The sequence below is a fragment of the Xiphophorus maculatus genome, chromosome 16, assembly GCF_002775205.1.
Source record: "Xiphophorus maculatus strain JP 163 A chromosome 16, X_maculatus-5.0-male, whole genome shotgun sequence".
Lineage (NCBI taxonomy): Eukaryota > Metazoa > Chordata > Actinopteri > Cyprinodontiformes > Poeciliidae > Xiphophorus > Xiphophorus maculatus.
In genome coordinates this window covers 1,958,247-1,980,182 of record NC_036458.1, presented here as the reverse complement: position 1 = coordinate 1,980,182, position 21,936 = coordinate 1,958,247, and the positions used below count along the sequence as shown (strand labels likewise).

At 39.7% G+C, this 21,936-nt stretch overlaps 1 protein-coding gene across 11 annotated transcripts in view; it reads left to right on the top strand.

Annotated features, from left to right (window-relative positions):
• The window catches only part of LOC102237105 (RNA binding fox-1 homolog 3), a 538,118-nt gene extending 526,231 nt beyond the window's left edge, over window positions 1–11,887 (top strand). For 10 of the 11 annotated variants that reach the window (XM_023348371.1, XM_005803183.2, XM_023348365.1 and 7 more), the window contains one exon: window positions 912–5,656. In XM_023348371.1, the coding sequence (XP_023204139.1) occupies window positions 912–956 (45 nt within the window). In that variant the 3' untranslated portion in view covers window positions 957–5,656. Of the gene's footprint in view, window positions 1–911; window positions 5,657–8,471 lie in introns of those variants that run through there. The other variant, XM_005803185.2, reaches the window with a different exon arrangement.
• Window positions 11,888–21,936: the final 10,049 nt, after the last annotated feature.

The following is a 21,936-nucleotide window of genomic DNA, read 5'->3' as shown; positions in this document are numbered from 1 at the left end:
TAATTCTTTAATCATATTTGATTAATGCTCCTCCAGCAGAGTGAAGTCATTTTGCATTTAAAAGCTATACAATAATTAGTTCCTCTGAGGTTGGAAACCCTTTTTTCTCATTTCCAGCTTGCAGACGGATCTAATATGGGTAAAAGTTTTTGCGCAAGCAAGAGGACTCCCTGAAATTAGGCAAAATTAGCCGTTGAAAGCGCACGGCCGCCTTTGGAGTTTCCTAATTGCAACAGAACCACATAGAGATGAGAGGAGGGACTGTGTGCGTGCGCGCATGTGCAGGTGTGCATGCATAGGCCCACTTGCATGCTTTATGTGTGTCTGCCCCAGATATCCTGAGCATGGTGCTAAATCTAAGGGCTAATATCCTGTGGTGGTTTGCCCCCCCCCCCCAGAAAGGTGCAGGCACCTCTGCAGACATGAAAAGGAGCCGTGATTCAAACTCTCAACTCCTTCTGCTTCCCTCTAATTTACAGCCCTGCAAGGACTGACTTCTCCAGCAGAAAAATATACTTATTTTTTTAATTTTAATTAAAGTAACTATTAAATCTGGGATTAGTGTTTCTATGACTTTCATTTAAGAAAGTGCTCTTTTTTTTTTTTCTTTGCTCCCACAGATTATAAATTACGTTGGCTAAGCTCTGAGTCCACCAATCTACTTCGGCTCCTGCTGACCCTGTTCCTAACACACACTCAGAGAGCATCAAGTCAGGCAATCAATTCAGCAAAACAATTATCGGCTTAAATATATCAAACTATCAATCTGCCTGCTGACCGTTCCCATTCGGAAAGTTGCTCCAACATGGAAAGTCAATAAGTTTAAAGGAAGGAAATTTGCAGAGAAAGAGAATCCAACTAAAGCTGTCACCTGAATACTGATTGGTACTTTTTCATCTTTGATGTTGCAGGCTAGCCTATACAGAGGAGGGTACAGTCGCTTCACTCCCTACTAAAAGAAAGAAAAAAAGCGAGAAAAGACAGAGAGACATTACCCCAAACAAAAAAACAAACTATCTTTAGAAGGAAAAAAAAAAGTCAAACACGTAACAAGCGAACAGCCGGTCCTTGGTGGAGAGCTAAATCAAACAAAAAGCTTCCAGGTCCACATGCTGAGCCCCTCCCCTGACACCCTCTACAACAACCTCTTTGATGTCATCATTGGTCTGCTCTTGTTTTGTATTCATTTTGTGCTTCTGGTTTTCTTTTGGAAACTTTTATGCACATGTGCATTATCTTGATTGCTGTATATGGGTGCTGTGTCACCATAACCAATGTGAGCCTACTGCAGCACGCATGGTGCATGCTCAGAGGTGTGTGTATGCAGCCGCTGTCATCTGACTGAGAATACACCGGGTTGTTTCTGTCTCACACACAACAAGCAGAAATCAGATCAACGCTCGTGATTCAATCCACTTCTTAACAGAAATGAAGCTAACTGAACCAAACCTGGTGATTCTTAGCTCAAAGACAGCGCTGCTCTGACTGCTTTGGTTTTTTTGTTCCTTTTTTAACCTTAGAGTGTCCTACTGTTGTGCACTTGCAGTGGAGCCTTACAAGCTGTACAATGTGGTATGACAGCATGCAGAGTTAAGGGTCATGAAGGTCAGATTTCTGTTTTGGGACTCGCAGCGCTCACATGGTGGCCCCGTCTGCTGCAAATCGCCGTACATGCAGCTATTCTGCAGCAGCGAGTGTTTTAGGGGAGTAACGCTGGCGGGTTGCATTCAGGGACAGCATGGAAAACAAAGAAGTAGCATCAGCGTTGCCCGGCGGCAGCGTGGATTCCCGTCTCGGCTAATGCTCGGTGGCTTTTCTAATACTTTGTGGAAGCGATCGGTGTTGAAACCAAACCAAATGAAGCGTGTACTTTGTGTTGTTTTTTCCTTTTGTTTGGTAAACGTCTCCTAAACACTCGTACCAGAAGAGATGGCGTTCTCCTGAATGTGTCGCTAAACTTAACGCAGCAAAGCATGCAGGAGCAGAATCTCTGTTTTATTAAATAAAGCCCATGAAAAATCAGTAGAGACTGTAGCCTGTAAATAAGATTTATTACACGACTGTTGTAATGGATTACTGTAGAGAAATTAGATTAGCGGATCGACACAAGTTGCTTTAAGAACTTTTCTTGCTGCTGTTATTGCACATTGAGCTTCTCTGGTTTTTTGATTTTCATTAGAGTGAAACCGGCACTTTGAAGACGTCGCCTTTGACTCTGGAGAATCAAGATAAGAATCCTCCGCTGTTTCTCCTCCCATCAGCGGCTGAATGAGCCAACTGGTTGGTGGCGTTAGCGTTGCAGTTTGCAGGCAGTTCCTCCCCTTAAACCGCCGTCTGAGCGAATTAGCTGCATGGGGGCTGAGTTTGCAGCAGACTCGGCCACATATTCTCACTATTAACATCAAGTCGCACACGCACAGTCAAGACACGGCGCAGAGGAGGGGCGAACCCTCCGCCAGTCACTGGGATCTTTTCTTTAAGCATTGCACAAAATGTTTTACCTCAGGATAAGCTAACTAAAGTCCACAAACTAAGATCCAGAGCTGCTCACTCCTCAGCATTCAGGACAATTGTTTTCTTCCGCAACCAGCACGCTCCACCTCTACGGAGCCGAGATGTTCTTATTATTTTCTGTTAGAGACCCCAGGAGAGAACGATAAAATAAGACTGTACTGTTCTGAGCTACAGCTTCTGTAATATATAGATAGACATTTACTGTATAAGACATTTTACACAGGAAGATATAACCCAAAAGCACCCAGGCGTTAGGAGACGTAGAGCTAGTCCACATCCAGTCATTGGCTTCTACTTGTGCTACGTGATTTAAAGGAAATCTCTGTGTAGCTACTGTTAGCTGGTTTCAGTGCAGCTATGGGAAAAATCAAAGCTATTGCCAATAATATTTACTTTACATGTACTCACACAAGTGTTTGTGATCTCAAAAAAAATGTCTGTTGCACTTTGTTTTGTTTTTTTTATTTCTTTCTGAGATGTAACATATTTATGAAATCTCTCATATACAGCTAGTCATGTTTAGTCAAAATGTTAAAATGACAGAGTAATGTTGTATATCAGAAAAAAAAGAGAATTAGCTCATTATCTCATGAGTCAAAGAAGATCTTTATGTGGATATAAAAGAGAAAAAAAACATTGTTCTTCCTTTTCTATGCTAGTGTGAATGCCCCCACCATTCAGGGGTTTTATAAGGAGCAAAACAAACTTTGAGAATTATTTTTAGCAAACAGGAGAGTTTCATGAGTGGGTGTTCAGTGAGTGGCCACCATTAGCAAGCTAGCCTGGAATGAAACCGACCTTTTTTCTGTTTTTCTGATCTGAATGTGTGTGCCTATGACGTGCTATATAGATATAAAATATATATGAATATGCATCAGAATGTTTGACTGTGATGGAGGAAGGAAACAAACAGGAAGAGAGCGTGACTTCACTCAGAGTCCCTGGAATAACATCACCACGTCTCCAACAAAATTATTTTTACATTTTCATCAACTGCAGAGTTCAAATGTCAACATCACATTTAGCAACAGTTTTAAGAATATAATGTTATTACAACTCCTACAGAAGGATGATAAACATTTTCTTTACCATCTCCTTCATAAATAAGAAAAATGTAATTATGTTTTTCATATTTAGCCCTTAGATAAAAAGCTTCTGTTGATCAATAACCGTTTACAGAATCATTTTCTAAACTTTGACTGTTTAGAAAATATGAAAAGTTAAAAAACATTTTGTAGTGATTTTCTTATCTGACATTAGCTTTTTTAAATAGCATTTTCTCACATAAAATAAAAACGATTTATAAAGTAGTAAGTTATCTGTTGTATTTCTAGACGTAAAGAAACGTTTTCTGTAAATATATATTTGTAGAGTATTTGGACCTTCTCAGCAGCCTCATATAAAATCGTTTTCTGGTTTCGCAAACATTTCTGATGATTATTTAATCGGTAAAATCAGATTAAATTTAGCTTGTTTTTCTCTGCTTGGTCCAAACCTTTTGTCACCTGGGCCAAAGTCAAGACCTGAGGGCCAAAAAAACTTTGGTTTTACTGGCTCAAAAATAAACTAAGCATCCAATATGTTAATGAAATGCATACAGTAGTCAGATTTGTTGTTAGAAAGGTATGTGTTTTGATTGCAGGAAAATGTCACTGGTTGATATTCCCTCATACTTTGGCAACCAGGAAGTCTTCTGTATTGATACTTGGACATGAAGGGTTTAAAGCAAACCTTCACAGTGTAAGAGGAAAAATGGCGGCGCTCCTTCATCAGTCTGATTACCAGAGGAGCTGCCAGGTTGATGTGAAGACAAAGAGCAAATTTACCATCAAACTCTGTGCATCTGTGTTGAAGTTGTCCATCAAGCATCTATGAGCGAATTTTGACAACTACTTTTAATATCAGAAATGCAAAACCAATATTATTTGCAGTCAAATATTAAAATCAGAATGATGACTAAGGTTGTGTTTAAATGACTCAGCTTTTCATTCTGGCTCCGCATTCAGAGTAGATTTTCATGGAAACTGTTAGATTTGTTGCTCTGGTAATTTTAAAAGGAGCTTAATTAGTTTGGAGATGTTTTATTCTGTAAATAGATTACGGCTTTAATAATAGTTTCTCCCAATGATTTGTGGTTCATACTGCTGAAATGGACTTTTTAATCCATTACGGTCATCAGAGTGTGGTGATACACTAATTCGCTTTTGGTAATTACACTGAATGTTAAAGCATTAGCATATGCGATGCAATTAAGAGGAAATGGAGATGTGTTTGTGAATGTAAGTTATCCCGACAAACATCTCGCTGCGAGAGAAACCTTTTCCTTTTTTCCCCTGATGTGATGTTATTTCCGGGACGAGTGGGTCGATGTCAGGAGCCGCTCCTAACAGTCTGCACGGGTTTGTCAACAGTTTACAGAAAAAGTTCAAATTAGCTGTTTCAATGTCAGCTTATCAAGGCTTAAATGTTATAGATATAATATTAATTAGCATTCTATAGTGTAAAGATCTAATGCATTTTATCATGCTTACAGTAAGTCAAATGTGAATTTATAGTACAAAGACTCTAACTTTTAGGTTTGTTTGCTTTTGTTGTACTTCATAACCAGCTTAATATGCAACCAGTCCTCTATTTGATCCACTTGTTTACACTTATTAATAGTAGTACTGAGCTATGTTTACATATGAGAAGAAAATACTCTTTATGCATCGTTTATATTTACAAGTATCCACTAAGCCCTGATAAGCTGGCAGGTGAGTTTATTAATCCACCTAAAAATATTTGTACAAAAGAAAACCAAGCAAAAAAGTTGCAGCACCTGTAAATACATTTAAATGTATATACACACAAACTATATCATGATTCTCTGAGTAACTGTTTTATATGTATTCCTATATGAAGTGGGGTTATATGTGTATTTTCAACTTAGCTCAACCTGTTCTTGAACTCTATGTAATTTCTATAATGAGAATATATTGTCTGAAAGGTGTAAAGTAATTTTCTTTGAGATTAATTTCATAGGTAAAAGGTTTACTATAATGAAACTTTTAGTTATTCTTGAGATCTTTCTGTTGTCAGTATGTGACATATAAGTAACCACTGATTGTTTTCTGAGTGTCAGAATAAAGCAGTTCTAAGAACATTATGTCTGCCTTCACACATTGATGTTTGTTTTTGAGAAAAACTCGATTTTTGGTGAATTTTCTTTTTCTTTGTTTTTCTGTTTCAGTTTTTCACAGAAAGAAAAAATATTCATGCTTGGATGCGTCTGGCCATGCAGATACTGATAAATGTGGTTTCATTAAGAGCTTTAAATAGGCCCTTACAATTATTTTTGAATGTTTCAGAAACATAGTAAATTCAGCAGCATTTTGTTCTGTATTTTAATACATAACTTTATCCAGAAACCAGAAGAAATGAATCAGCAAATCAACAACAGTCCAGACAAACAGGAAGCTGCAAATGTCCCAGCCCTGACTAACGTCTCCTCATATGGAGAAACCTTCCTCTAATTGAAAAATAATATGTTTATGTCTTCATGATTAGCGGAAATACTTAGTAATTCTACAATATCATCAGCATAAAGAAAGACTGGAGCCTCTTTCTCAACAGAAGCTCATGTTTTCTTTGACTCTTACCGCCATTTTGTTTTAGTGTCAACGTTTTCTGCATGGCAGAGTGAAAAAGGGAAAATATAGAACACATTAATGGTTTCTATGGTTTTGCGTGAGCCACAGAACATTTCCTACCAACCAAGAGTCGGTTCGTACTCTCTTTCACTACCAATGATTTAAATTTCTATCCTACAGTACTCATAGCTGCTTATTTTAATAGTTCAAATGCAAATGATATCTTTATATAAATCAATACGCACAGTGGAAATCAGCTTTTCTACAGTCTTCCTTATCTGCTCCAGCAAATCAGCAACAAGGAAACTGAATGGTGCTCTTGGATTGGCTGCTTTTGAAATGCCAGCCAATCACGTGTCAAGCAGCGTTGTCGAGGTATTTCAGCTTCTCACGCTGCAATTTCTTTCAAATATTTTACATCTGGAAAATTCTGTCAATTACTTCCATAGAAAATTCTGTGAATACTGAACAGCAAATATTAGTGAATTATCAAAGAAAAGATTACGCCATTTAAAATCACATTTTCACCTTTGTTGACACAAAGCTGTTCACAGTTGTGTTGTGATTGGAAACTCCAGACTAAATGAAGATTTACAGGAAATGTACGATGAACCACCATCTATTCATAATTCAGTATTCATGGATTTCACAAATTATTTGTGGAATTTTTCGTAAAATGAAAACATTCAGAAAAAGAAGCAGTTTGGGAAGCTGAAATACAAGTTACAGCCATACTTGACTCACCATTGGTTGGCGTTTTTCAAACGGTAAGTCCATTCGTTTTCCTTTGTGCTGATTGGCTGAATCCCCAAGAATACGCTTAAGGAAGACTGTCAATGTTAGCTGCTGCAGAATTTCCCAGACGGGTTCAATTCAATTCAAAAATACTTTATTGGTCACAAAAGGAAATTAACATGTTGTAAAATGTAAAAGTATATTTGGTGTTTTAACTAATAATATAAACAGTTATAAGTGTTTTTAGAGGTCTCAAGTGTTGGTGCCAAAAAATTCCAGACATTAATATGGATTAACTCATGGTTGGTATGACAACCCAAACAGGAAGCACCCATATAAGAAAGCTAGTGGGTCTGCTTGAACTAGGCCAAACATCATTTGGTTTCAGGGCCATTAATTCTAACTGAATTGTGACCGAAATGCAATCATTAACCATTGTTAATGATGCAGTTGATATATTTATCTCCGAATTGCTATAATGTTTATTAATTAGCATAAAATTACGCTTAAAAAGTAAAGAAAATGTGATAAATTTCTCTAAACTATAAAGGTTAAGGCAGCTCTATGCTTTAGTAACGATGAACAGAGAAGTTTAGTGGCTGCTGAACAGCTTAATGATTAGATATAAAAAGTTATTAGTGACTATAAATTAATAAAACAAAGGGAAAATACCGCAGCCTCCTTCTAGAACGGTATCTGGATGGCTCAGACCCATCGGGTTTTAGCAGATTTCATAAAGAAGCACAGACTCTAACACCTGAACTAACCCTCTCCTGAATCCTTCAAGTCTGCGTGTGATTAATATATTTGTGTCTGCAGTCCTTCCAGGACCAGGCAGCCTGTCAGCGAGGACTATATGTAGCTCCAGCCCATTGTGCTCTCTCCCTGCTGAGTTGTAAGACTGCGTGTGGATATTTTTGTATGGCAGCTCCCAAGTGAGCGCGCAGTAAATCTGAGGTATGGAACGGAGAGCGGCGGGGAAACGCTGGGCCAGTCCTCTATGAGAACAGAGAGATGGATGGGTGCTGACTGAGCACGCCACTTCACTGTTTGTCTCTCCGGATTGGAAGTTGGACTACAAAGCCATTTCCAAATCAACGCCTCATCTTCTTTCATTCCCACATTTCTTTATCAGAAGCTCCACTGAGCTGCTGAAGATCAGTGCGAATTAGTGAGCATCTGTCGTGACGAGGGTCCTGGGACGGCCCCCTCGCACCACGCCCCCTCTCCTCCGCCTCCATCCAGCCCCATTACGCCAACATTTCTCTCTGCGCTCCGCCAAAGTGCCGATCTCCACATGTATGATTACAGCTGACTCTGATCTTTATTCTGGCGAGAGCAGCAACAGCAGCGGCTTCTTTTATGCTGCGTTACAAAAGATGTTTTCTCTCCAAACTTTAAAGTTGATGTCAGGTGTTATGACTCTGTGCTCAAACCTCATCCTCAACTTTCCTCCTTGTAAAATTGTATATTTATATCTGTTTGTACATTTGTTGCATGTTTTGCCATGTTGAAAACTGGCACGTCTATCACAGTGAGTCATCACGTTCTGCGTATTTACCAGTTTTCCCTGCTTCTCTCCCCTGTTTCTAGTAAATACAAAACGAAGAGCTGTACTCAGTATTGATGGACATCACAGATGAAAACAACGAAGAGAGGAGAACTAGCTTTAAGAAAATAACACAAGAAGAAGAAGACGAGAAGGAGTCCCTCTACTGAGGCTGGCGACGGAAGACGGGAGGCGTACAAAGTGGCGCCGCGGCAGTGGTGTCAAACCAGCCACAAACTTGACAGATGGAGTGAGCCAGTTTCCACCAGGGACCACCTTTTTGCCGGGTAGAAAAAAAAAAAAGACAGAGAGAGAAGGAAGTGTCCCGTTATTATAAAACATTTTATTTTTCTATACTTTTGTGATTTACAATGGTAAAAAAAAAACAAAAAACGTGTGTATAAAGCAGTATATATGTACAAATCTGTTTTTATGTTTTTTGGTAAGGGAGATGAACAGTTGGCCCTTGATGCTGATTCTGTGGTATGCAGGAAGGAGGAGGGAGGACGACCTCCCCCGCCCCCCGCCTCCTCTCTCTATGGCACACTGCTCTGTCACCGAGGTCGTGTAAAAAAAAAAAATACAACTAAAAACAAGAAACGAAAGAAAAGAAACAAAAGGTGGCAGGGAGAGCTCGGCATCCAGGCAGAAGCACTTTCTACGCTGTACTTCCTGTGGGCGGAGTCTCGTGGCTCCGCCCTGTTCCTTCCTTCCTTTCTTCCTTTTTGGGCCGACGAAGATGACGCCGCCGCTTCCTCCTTGTTGTGGCGTCGTCGGCCCGCAGCGCCTACTGTTAGCAGCGTCCCCCGTGGATACTGTCGTGATGTCACTTCCTTTTTGGCAGCACCATTGGGCATCCCCGCCCTCCCCAATGGGCAGAGTCACTGGTTTACAGCTTTGGGGAGTGGGGGGGGTGAGCCACGGCGGGACGGTGACACGGTACACAGCCGAGCCTCCCCGTCTGCCCCTCTCCACGCCCCAGCAGAGGTCACTGACTTAAGGACTACTGAGAGAAAAATGGCGCCAAAGCCGCTGACTTTATCCACCTGCCAGACTCCGAGCCCAAGCCTTTGTGTCACTCTGCACCGACGGATGAACTGTCAGACCAACACGAAAACAAGGTGCGTACAACTACCAAGGATGCACGTTCCCATCCGACGAGAATAACTCATCACCATCCATGTAACAAATTGAATTATAATCGAGTAATCCCATTGTACTACATCAGCAGGTGCATAACCAAAACACAAGCCTGAGGCATATAGACTGTGTCGCTAGATAAAACATTATAGAAATACAGTAGTGCCCATCCAACAGTATCAAGGAACGAGGGCTGAAATATGTGATTTCTTTCGTCAATGTATTCTGAGAATATTTGTTGTTTTTTTTTCAGCACTCAAAACTTTTGAACAGAAAAAAAAGTTTTAATTTTGTGAAAGCAGAACCTTAATTCTTTATATCAGGAGAGTCACTGTAAACGTGTTTAATCAAGAATGTCGGTTCAGTTTTTGAATGTATTTTAATGTCTAGGGTGTCCGATGAGTATGTATTCTTTTTTCTGTATATAAATATATATACATATCTATTATATGGGCTGTGGTGATGTCAGGGAATAGAGGGGGTGGCAGGAAATCCTCCGGCCCCCCGAGCATAGTTATCAGAACCCCCTCCAACTAAATATGTCCCTGATATTTACTGTAACATGTGATCATGTGCTATATGACTGAAAGTGTGACGGTGATAGTGTGAACTGATCTCCCCTGAGTCCCACCCGTACCACCAACACACGCACTGTGCAGATTCTCGCAGACCAACAGCACACGCTGGATTCCCGCCATCGTCAGAGCAAAGCGTCACATCCCGCCTCCTCACCGACCCGCCGGCCCTTCCGAGACAACGGTTTACATCTGCAGTTACTCTGACCCCTCACTGGAGCTGCAAAGACTTCCTAATTAGTGCAAGGTGTAGTAAAAAGTTTATGAATATTGATTTCTCTTTCTTACTTGAACCAAAGTATGATTTGAAGGCGCAGGCTCAGTGCTCTTTGATCAGGAGACAGCGGGACTCTGGGATGACGGCGGAGCCTGGATGCGTATCGACGTGACCCAGATTTCATTCAGTCACGGCTGCAGAGGAAGCGCTCGCTCTTCAGCCGCTTTAACGAGCTGCGCTGAAGGAGGCCAGCTCGCAGCTTCCTGTGGCGGCCTTGGTTTACGAAGTACCGGTCTCACGCTGACCCCGGTGGGCGAGCGGCCGCTTAGTTTTACTGCATATTGGATATAACCTGCTGGCCCTGAGGAGAAACTTTTTACTTTTTTTTTTAAATCAGAGGTGAGCAGGTTTGGGTGAAGCACAACTTAGTTTGAGAGTTCAGGGTATGCTACTTGGTTAGTGGTGGTTTATGAAGAGGGAAAGAAAAGATTAAGCTTCTGACTTCCTGTACAAAACTACACAGTGTACTGTTAATATTCTGTACAGTAAATCTCACCTCACACTTCTTGATTAACTTCATCTTCTTTCAGGTTAAAAATAACAAAAACAAAAAAGACTTGTTCTGAATCAGGGCTCCTACCCACACGACCTCTGCTCATCTGTAGACAGCCTCCCATATATTACAGAGTATCTATATCATGGCAACTAACTGTTGTGAAGTCTAATTGGGGTAAAGTCGGTCATTTGTTTTCCCATACAGCTTTCACCTGCAGATTTAGCATCTTCATACCTGTTGGTTTGTTTCTGAGAGTCAACTGATTGTTCTGGCCTACTTTCAGCTCCGCAGACTGGAGGTGGGTCAGGAAACTCAGGAGCAGGTTGGAGTTTTAGTTTGCCGGGAACTTCCAGGGAGCCAGAGATAAAGAGCCACAGTTCGTTTCCTCCTCCTTTTCGTCACATAGTTGGAGTTCGTCCACTGAATTATCTATGCATACTGCAACAAAAACACTTGATGTCATGTGTGATGGGCACATTTTCTGAGAGAACACTGTTGTGTACTTATTCTAGTTAGCTACTAGCAGATCAAATCTGATGGGATGACGCTGGTATTATTACGTGTTTTAGTTTTGTCAACAAATCTTGAGAAAAAGTGAAAAAAATGTGTGTGTCTCAGTATCTCTGACTTAGTTATACTGTTTTTACAAACAAAACAAAAAAACCTAAACAAAAACGTGTAGTTTTTAGCAAATGTTACTCAAATAGTAAGTGAGCTCAAGTGCATTTCCTTGGGGACTATTTTCAGCAGCGGATGAATTCACAAAAGGTGCTGTTGTGAGTATTTGTGGCAGCAGATGTGGACATTTCACTTCCTGCAGCAGCGTTGGTGTGTTTTTCTTTAGGGGGAACCATGAAGCTCTGTGTATCTGTTTGGGTTTGACCTTTTTAAACCGTGTTTTTATTTATTTTGTTTCAAATCAAAGAACGTAGCATTACTTTGGAACAGTGATGCAAAAAAAAAAGCATGTCAGAGATCAAGCTGCCTCTTCTTTAGTTTATGCAAACCAAAAAAAAAAGTTTGAGGTCTGAGAATAGCAACATTTGCAGTAACTTGTGCAAAACAAATGAACCGATCTTGATTTGTTTCTCGTATTAACTGTTGTAGACGTAGGAATAGAAAGTAGGGGCTGTGTGCAATGTTGCCGTTCTGCGTATTCTCCTGATGTTTACCTACTGCTCATTCTGATCCACAGTTCACAGCGAAGACAAAGACAAAACACCGAACCAATGACACTCCTACCACAGCACTCGTTTCAGACGTATATGCAGCTTTGCAGCTAACTTTAAAGTGCAGGTTTTGTAAAAAATAAAAAAGCAAATAAAACTCCTTTTAGAGTTGTGATGGAGAGTCCCATCCTGCTTACAGGTTACTACAGCTCTTAATGCATGAAGGTATTTTGTTATATTTTTTCCATTTACCCGCTACGGCTCCCATGAGCTGGTTGACAGTGTGTAGCTGCCACAGCTTCATGCGAGCTGCAGTTGAAAACCAAGAAAAAAAATGTATAAAAGATGAATTTTATTGCCTTAGAATTTTTATCCAGTTGATATGAGAAATACTAAATAGATTTTAAATGTTTTAATGGAAGTAGTTAGATGTTAGTGTTGGAGCAGCAGTGGTGAGGTATCCATCCTGTTTTTAACCTTTAGGGCCGTTTTGTTCCCGCTGTGGTTGTTTGTCTCTGCTCGCTGGCCAACGCAGTGAAAAACAAAAAAAGGCCGAGCTAAAACTCCAGCCTGCGCCGTAGCGTAGCGGTGGGATGGAGCGAGGGGGGGTGGGCGTACGGCGACCCTCCCTTCCTTCCTTCAGATGCCTTTATGTTTTAAAAACTGGTCCTGATCTTCCTGAGCACAACTGCTTGAGCTGTGACACTCGCAGGATGCCCCTCGCTTACATCGGACCCCGTATAGCTACCCCCGTCCCCAGCCTTCCAGTATGTGAGTCGACTGGCCCCTTTTGTATTCCTGGTGTTCTGTACATAATAACCTTCACCCCAACTGGTCTCTTACTTCCTTCAGCTGTCCTTTCAGGGGGAAAAGAACAAAAAAATACGTCAAAAAGAAAAAAAAAGACCATCCTCTGACTCCCCAAATCTTGTATTTTGTTCTAATGATGACAAAATTTATTTATAAGGGATTTTTTAAATTCTATCTCTTTCTCCTTTTTGTAAATGTTCCAGTTAAATAATGTTTAAAAATGTTAAAAAATTAAATGGATATATTGAAAGGTTAAAAAATGTCTCTAGAAGTCCCTGCCCCCTCCTCTGGCTCTGTACTCTGAACTTTGTGTTTTTGTTTTTTCTCTTTCTGTATGCTTCTCTTTACGTGCTTCAGATGAAGAGTTCTATTTATTATGACATTAACGTTATTATAATTATGACTAATTATTAATATTATCATCCTCATCATCCTCATTATTATCATTAATAAACTTGTCTACTTCAGCTGCGGAGTCTCCGGGTGGTTTGTGGTGAGTGATGGCGCGCAGTGGACTGGGACTCGACGTACCGAACAAATCCCACCGCACAACCGAGCCGAGACGCCGCACGAGCTGAGGCAGCTGGAAATGGGCGGGGCTTCTTCCTACAGCCATTTGTCTTGCAACAACCCCTTGTGGGGCTGCTAGATGGAGAGCACCCGTCTGTCGGGAGGCCGGCGTTATGGCCCAAAATGAAAAACACAGACGCCGGTCTTTCAGGGGCGGAAAATACCAGAAAATGTAAATATTACAGAAGATGAGTCCGCATCCATCACTGTTGGCTTTAATCCTCTGAGCTTCTGCAAACAGTAAAATGAGGCGTTTCTGCTGGAGATCTGGTGTTATTTGTATTTCTGCTGCACCACGTCAACATTTACACAATCAGACCTCTGCAGGCCTCATTCCAGCAGGCGTGTCATGTCTTCCTTTTTTAAATGTCACATCTTCTTTTAAAGGCCATTAGATTTTACCAATCCAAAATTCAGTCGTCTGTTTCCTTAAGGCATTTTCATTTCCAAGTAAAAATCAGGGATTCAGAGGGAAACCAGTTTGGTTGGACATGCATCTGAAAATCCCTTGAGTGCGATCGTGTTTTCTTGTTTCCTAAAATTTTCCATTATTGTTCTTTTTCCCAAACTCCTGGAAGAATAATCAGAGATGGAAAATTCACTCCTTTTTTGCCGTCACACTCTAGACAGATTTTACATTTCAATTAAAATCTTATAGAAACTCAACGGGGAGAAAAAACAGACGAATGATAAGTTTTCTCCTTTTTTTATTTAAAAAATTCCTGATTCAAATCTGTTTTCTCATGTATTCCTATATTTCCATACTAAGTAAGGCTGTGCAATATATCATCATCAGAATATCAGCAGATGATATTGTGTTGCTCAAACCTGAGCAATTCATGCGACTAATAACAGGAGGCGTCTTGAAGCTGTCAGTACCAACAAAGGCTTCTGTAAGTATTAAATAAATAGCAATATGTGTTTTAATGCTTTTTCCTTGAGTCTTTTCACATCAATACACACTTCATATCTGAACTTATTTGATTTGGTTTTGTTCTATGAATTGATTACTTGGGTTAGGGGTTACCAATAGCTGGTGAAAATGTGTCAATTGCACATTTATAAATATGTTTACTATGAAAAGTTGATACTTATTTTATCATTTGAGTTGAGGTTATATTGGTATAGTGCTTTAGTTTTAGAGAAACGAATGTTTATGATTGGGACTTTAGGGTGAGTGCAGCTAATGTTTTAGTTAGTGATGGTCTGCCATAACCGGATCACCGTCTTTATTTTTTGTTTCAAACTTTTAATTTACCTGGATAAAAACTCATTGAAAGTAAAAAACTCTTTTTCAACAGATTGAACTGTGTTGAACTGCATAACTCTCAGTGGCTGCATGTTATGTTTTTAAATAAAAAGCACTTTAAGACCTTTCAATAACTCGACCTTTTTTGTAAAATTCTACTTCAAATAAATAGCTTAATGTTTACTAGATTAAATAATAATTTACAAGTCAATACTACTGTTATGGAGAGTGATTAAGAAAAAATGTAAAGCTATAAAACTGTGGCGTTAAACGCAACGAGTTCCAAAATTTGGGTGCACCTAAGAAAAAAAGTCAATTTGAATTCATTTGCTGCATTTATTCCTTGTTTATGTAAATTTTATTCTTCATTAAATCTTGACCTGCTTCTAAAAACACAGAACAAGTAATTTGATGTGTATTTCTAATAAATCTTACCAGACCAGTTCCTGTAAATATGACTACATATAGATAATATTCTGTAGTGTAGAGAAGCTGATTGTGGGACAGTTTCAGTGTTTTTAGACAGTCAGAACAAGTTGGTTGGAATATAAAGTGATAAAGTTGGGTCTGAAGCCCACAGGAAGGAGATGCTGGAGGCCAGATTCCCCTCCTGGGTAAGCAGGTAAAGCCATCATCATTCAAACCAAATTAAAAACGGTTATACCTCTCTGAATAAATTAGCTAAATATGAAGCTTTGATGGAGAGAACACAAAAATGATCCCCAGCTCTTGGAAACAACCGGTGGTGATCTGATCTCCCAGCAGCAGCTACTTCTGTGTCTGCTGCCAGATGGCCAACACAGCGAACAGGTTGTGGTCCGGCCATATTAGGATCATTTCCAGGTTTGTCTTAATAATTACTTTGTTTTCACCACGCCTGAATGACCGGAAAACATTCCCAAAACCAGACAAATGACAGATCCACCTTAAATGACTCCACCACCTGATTAATAGTTACTAAGCCAACTAATTCAGTCCTTTGTTGCACAAATTTCACATAAAAGAAAATAACTCAATTATGATCAGAGCAAAAAGAGATAAAAAAAAAAAACATTTACAGGTAAATAAAATAAAATTGCTCCAGCCAAAATTATCAACTTATTTCTGAGACTTTCTTGAATGAACAGATTTGTTTACACTTAACTTTAAAACTATGTTGCAACAGACTCAATAGTTAGATATAATAATAATAATACCAAGAGTTCTGGATGAAACAATGATTGTTTTCAATAGCTGAATTTCAATTAACCGTAAAAAAAAAGGAACTGAAGTTTTTCAATAAGAGGTTTTTGCGCTAGGCGCATTAAAGCACTTTTTTTTTTTGCATCACACAAGTCACTTAATTGACAGCCGGATGTTACTGCTGACGAAAAGGACGAAGAAGACAGGAAGTGGTAGGAGGATGATGGTTTGTTTTCGGACAACCTGCAGAAATCATCACACAGCTGATAAAACGCTGTGTCATTCCAACCTGTTGAATCCAGAGCGCGTTGGCAAAATGGCCGACTACAGTTTCTCAAAACGCCGTGTACGTAGCCGCTCGCCAGTAGGCGGGGCTTCCCGCGCCAACACCTGAATAAGACGCCGACGTCTCCTCTGATGTCTGGTAGATGATGATCTAACTGTTTGCATTCGTTGCTAAACAAGCTTATGTAAATGTGATTTTAATTTATTTCTTATTTAATGAAACGCCACAATTGCAAAAGATTTTTTGACATTAGCAGAAAATGGACAAACATTTGTGCACATTTGTAATAGAAATGCAGCTAATGTTTATTATCATAAAACTTTGTATAAGTATTGCATCTTAAGATTAACCTATTATTAAAACTGAAAGACAGGATATTAAATGCTAAAACTTTAAATGTTGTGTCTGAGACTGAGAAGTTTAGCTAAATGTTCTGCTCCCAGCTGCCTGTAGCTGCTCAACCACCAATGGGAAGGAAGTTACCTTTAAGCTGAGTGTTTGCACACAATGCTCAGGTTTTCCTGTCTACCTGGTTTCTAAGATTTTAGATTCCATGAATTAGCAACTTTATTTATTTCACCACTTCTTCACAGAAAGTAAGAAATAATGATTATTCTGAATCTGCTACTTTTTTGGGCCATAACACAGCTCTTTCAGGAACAGAAATGTGTGAAAAGATTCAAACTCCGTTAAAGGTTTTGAACAAATATAACACATGTAAGTATATTATAAGTTGGGGTACTAAAGCCTAATTCATGTTAACGCAAGGACATCCAATTCAAGTTTATTGTAGTTTAAATGTACTTTCCAATCATAAGTTATACTCTAGCTGCAATGTACTCTACCTCCCACATGGTGGCGTAATTCATCAGTCTTCTACAGTCTGGAGGCCCCTGCAGTTCGTTCCTCTCTGTGCGCCACTTGTTTGTGTTTGATCTTTCCTCAGAGCCGCCTCATCACTAAAATATTATCTCCCTGTTTTATTCATACATGCAACGCTTGATTAAGGTCAAATGGAGATCTAAAATATGATAAAAGCATCTGTTGGGCTCAAATAGAATCTGTCACCCCAACCACAGCAATTGACCATAATCACACAATTATGAAGTGATGAGACACTTTGGCTTTATGGGAAGGGTGCTTTGCTAAAATGGCCCACGTAAAATCCCATCTGTACAAATGGGCCTTGGATTTGAGCCAAAGTGGGGCTAAAAGACCCAATATATCAAGTCACAGCACATCTAACAGAGGGGAACACAGAACCAGGAGTCTGTTGGTGTCAAAGAAAAACACGGCGGGGATATCTGTAAGTGCCGTCAGTTCTGTAGGTACAGCACTCCTTTGTGCATATTTGATGGCAAACGCAATTAACAAAGATGATTCATGAGCCAAGTGATGGCTGACTCCTGGTGGCGGTTTGGCCCACAGTTTAGTCCTCTAAATCCCTTATTACTGTCAGGTTAAAAGTAATGCCTGTGCATATAAACACACGTAGACCTGTGGCTACATCGGGTTCCAGGATACCTCTCCATAAATTCACCGTCATGAGTATTAGCTTAGCAGATAATACTGAGGAAATAATAACAGAAATGTGATTTCCATTAGCTAAAAATGATTTAAATCTAACAGATTCAAGATCACCAACATGTATTCACACAAGGAACTAAAATTATAAAGTGGTGAAAAACTAAGAGTTAAATGGGAAATTAACAGGCAGGCGAGTTAAATTAAAGACAGTTCACGCTTATCAATTTACATTTTTACAATTGCAGAAAACATATAATAGAAATTATTGCTAAGTTTTAATCTCAATTATACAATGTTATTTCTTTTATTTGTGGCGTGTTTTATTTCAGGAGATTGAGACAAACTGCTTACTGGTATTGGTGGTCTTCTGGTGGAACCAATAACGTGTTTTGAATGTAGTTGAATTTGAATTCAGTTGTTTTATACACATGTAGAGTCTGAACGAAGTCAAACTTTCGAGATGCAGTCATGTGGTTGGAGGACATCCGTTTTCATACAGACCCTTCAATGTCCACAAAACTCTTCATGGCTCAATTCAGTGATGTAATGACTTTAGGTTTTAGAGATCAGTCACAGGGTTTGCAAGCTTAAATGAGACTCAGATTGTTTCAGACGTGGCGAGTAAGAAGGTGAGAAACATTTTGAAACATTGTTGAATTTGCTGGGACGTCCACTTCTGGGAAGATTTGTAGCTGTTTTAAATGTTTTCCCCTCAGGAATAATTGCTTTTCGCCAAAGCATGATGGACTTGGATTAGTAGTCGTAGTCTACCCTACGGCTCTTAGGACACTAGGGTAAAGACTAGGAGGACGCCTCCACCGCCTCCATGGGGTGTTGGAGGGCAACACCCAATATCAAAGTGCACATAACAATTAGGCAGTTTCTTTTCTTGAGGCAAAATGGGTAAAAGCACAAGACCAAAAAGAGTCCAAAATAACCAAATGTCTCTCAGAAGGATTCAACACTCTTGAAATTCCTCAAATATTGCAGTGTGATCAAAGAACCAGCTAGCATTTTGTTGCAAATAGAAAACAAGGTCGCAACAAACCTGTTGAGAAAGAAAGAAATGCTAAGAATTAAAAACACATCAAGCATATTCTATGTCTGCTAACTACCAAGAAGTACCAGATGTTCAGAGATATGACTGAAAATCGATCACCACTGAACAAAAAGCTGAAGTATTAAAACTGGGCCAAGAAATAGATTTCTAGCTGGCTGAACCTTTTTAGATTGAAGAAGGGCTCAAAATGAACTTATGAGTTTTTAGAGATACTTTCTTCAAGCAGTGGTTAAGGAAGAAGTCTGCATCTTTCAAAAAGACAATAATTTTCAAGCGGGACAATACTCCATCACATGCATCCAGGTAGTCCTCTGCATGCCAGAATAAAGTTGTTACAGATAAAAACTTTTTGACATGACTTCCTTCCTTACCTGATTGGAACCCAATTGAAAACTTGTGGGCAGATCTCAAACCAGAGATTTACAATGAAGGAAAACAATCCACCTCTCGTATCTGGAAGGCTGTGGTTGCTGCTGCACAGGAAGTTGATCATCAACAAATCAGGAAATGACTCAATGAATAGACGCTGATGAGCGTTACTGAAAAGTAACAGTCATATTGGTCACTTTATGTTAAAAATATTTACTGGAAAGAGTTTGTTTCTCATTAAACAAATGAAACAAAGTGTGTTTTTCATTTAGTTGCATAATAATTGTGCACACTAACAGTTTCCCAATAAGTGTGCACATATAGATATTCTCCTAAGAAAGAAAAAAACCCTCAGTTTTACTTTCTTAAACAGTCATGTTTGAGGTTTAACATTTTTGATTAACTGAGAGCTCTCTTAAAAATAAGACTTGCCTAACTTTTATGGAAATAGTGTATTATATTTCTGGTTTTCCGTAACTGCAGTATAAGTAACATCCAATTGAAACATAACCCTAAGTGAAAGAATGATTGGTACTGTATGTTGATAATCAAATCCAAATTTGCTCCATTTCTCTGCCCATCATCGGACCGAGCTTATAAGCAGAGCTCCATTTTGCAGTCCTCAACAGCCTCTTTCCCATCAAACAATAACAAGTCTCAGCGGGGCGGAATACAAACCACATTATGGCTCTAATAAATCAGGCGCCAAAACATTTATCAGCGCTCTCTGTGTGTGTTGTCTGGATGTTTGAGAGCTATGAAGCCTCGTCCTGCTCAGCCACTCGGAGTTTCCTCAGATGATGAGGGAGCAGCAGGTTCCTTGTCTGGAGTTTTAGACAGAGCATCCATCAGCTCAGCACTCCACCATCTGCTGCAAACACTGCGGCGCTCGGCCCGACTACAAGCCATCTGCAGCCGCTTTCACCAACATCTCAGAGAAGATCTCACCGACTCATCAGCTGAGAGGAACAGCAGCAGCTACATAAAACTGGAACATTATTGTCAATTAAGAAAGTATCTGCAGGAAAGATTGAGAAAAACAAGCTTCAGATTTAACATCCATCATCGACACACAGATTTCTACCCACTGAGCTAAACTACAGGTAATACAAAACAATCTGCAGTTACACTATATGTCCAGAGGGTGGAGACAAACCACTAAAAATGACACATCTGACTATTCAGGTAGATTAAAGTACATCTAAAACAAGCCGACAGTGATGGTGAAAAAAAGGGCGCCCTCTGTTCACTCCAAGATATAAAATCTAAATGTAGAAAATCAAGAATATCCAGTTCCTCATTCTACTGTAGAGGACGCTTGCAGGTAAAGGAAATATTGTGACAACTAGTAACCCATCCATCCATCTATTTTTTTTTTTAGATAAAATAGATAGATGGATGTGTTATAGATATATGGATAGCAATAGAGATATTCATGGACATCCAAAATCCTAAAGTGCTGGAAGTTAAAATTCAGCCCAGTAGGAGAAAGAAATGAAGGACTTCTTTATTCTCCTGCATTTCCTGCTATATTGAGACTGTCCTGTTCATATTTTATATTTGCATTGCAAATATAAAATAAAATTATATTTGCCTTTGCCTTAATTTCAAGGCATTTGGACTTTAACAGTTGGATTCCTCAGCATCACGTCAAATAATAAAAAACAAAACGAAATGAGTACGAACCAGAACAAATAAGATGTGTGAGTAAAGCTCTCCCCAATAAGAGCCAGTTTCCCAGTTTGATCAACTGAGCAGGAATTAGGAAGTTTATTCACTGTCTGGCCAAGATGGCGTGATTCCTATCTGAATAGTTTGAGACTTCCATTTTTACTGAAAAGATTATTCTGCACAAATCCTAAATACAACTATTCTGATGTTGGTAGAGACAAAGTCAGAAAGAGCTGCGACAGAAAGTGGTTAACAGCGTAATGATTTGAGAGGGTGAGTTTGTACAGAATTAATGATCCAAAAACAAAAATAAATCCAGTCCAAGAACATCTCTCTGACAGCTGATGGTACCTGAGCCCCGTCTGGCCCACATGTGATCCACGGAGCAGCTACCACATCGACCCGATAACGCCACAGCCTCTCTGCGTTCGCCCGGTGCCAAGGCGCTCAGGATTTAGAACAACTACTGGTGTCCATCTGCACACCGGATTTAAACTGCGGCTTCGCTGCGACCCGTCTGTCGTGTGAGGCCTCTGGAGACGGAGGGAGGCCAGAGCGCCGTGCCAGGAAACACTCTCCTTTACACCCTTTGCTCTCCAAAATCAGCAAAAATTATGTCACTTTTCTTTACAGTGAAATTGTCACCAAAGAGAAAAATTTTTACTTCTGGGTTTGGTTGAGATGAAAGTGTTTTAGGCAGCACCTGAGCTGTTTCAGTTAATATGGAGCAAATGTGTATATGCGGGTCTAACATTGGTTTAATAAACAGTAATAAAAGTGGTGATGTACATGAGAGACTGTTGTGTAGAGTTCTGTTTGGTTTAAGGCAGCTTACTGAGAGTCTGCTCCAGCCAAATCCATTTTTATTCACCCCGTGGATTATACGAGGAGTTGGCAGGGACGCTCTCGTGGAAAAGCAGCCAAACAAACACATGCAGGTGGAGGCAGAGCCGGAAATGGAGCGGAGGACTCTTCACATGTTTCACATGAAAACTGTTTTATCATTTTAACAAGAAAGGATTTGAAGGCAAAAGAAAACTAACGGATGTTTGAAGGATGTTGAAACTGTCCTCTAGCTGGCCTCTGGAGGGCGCTGTTACTCTGGTTAAGAGAGCAGCTGCCTGTCTG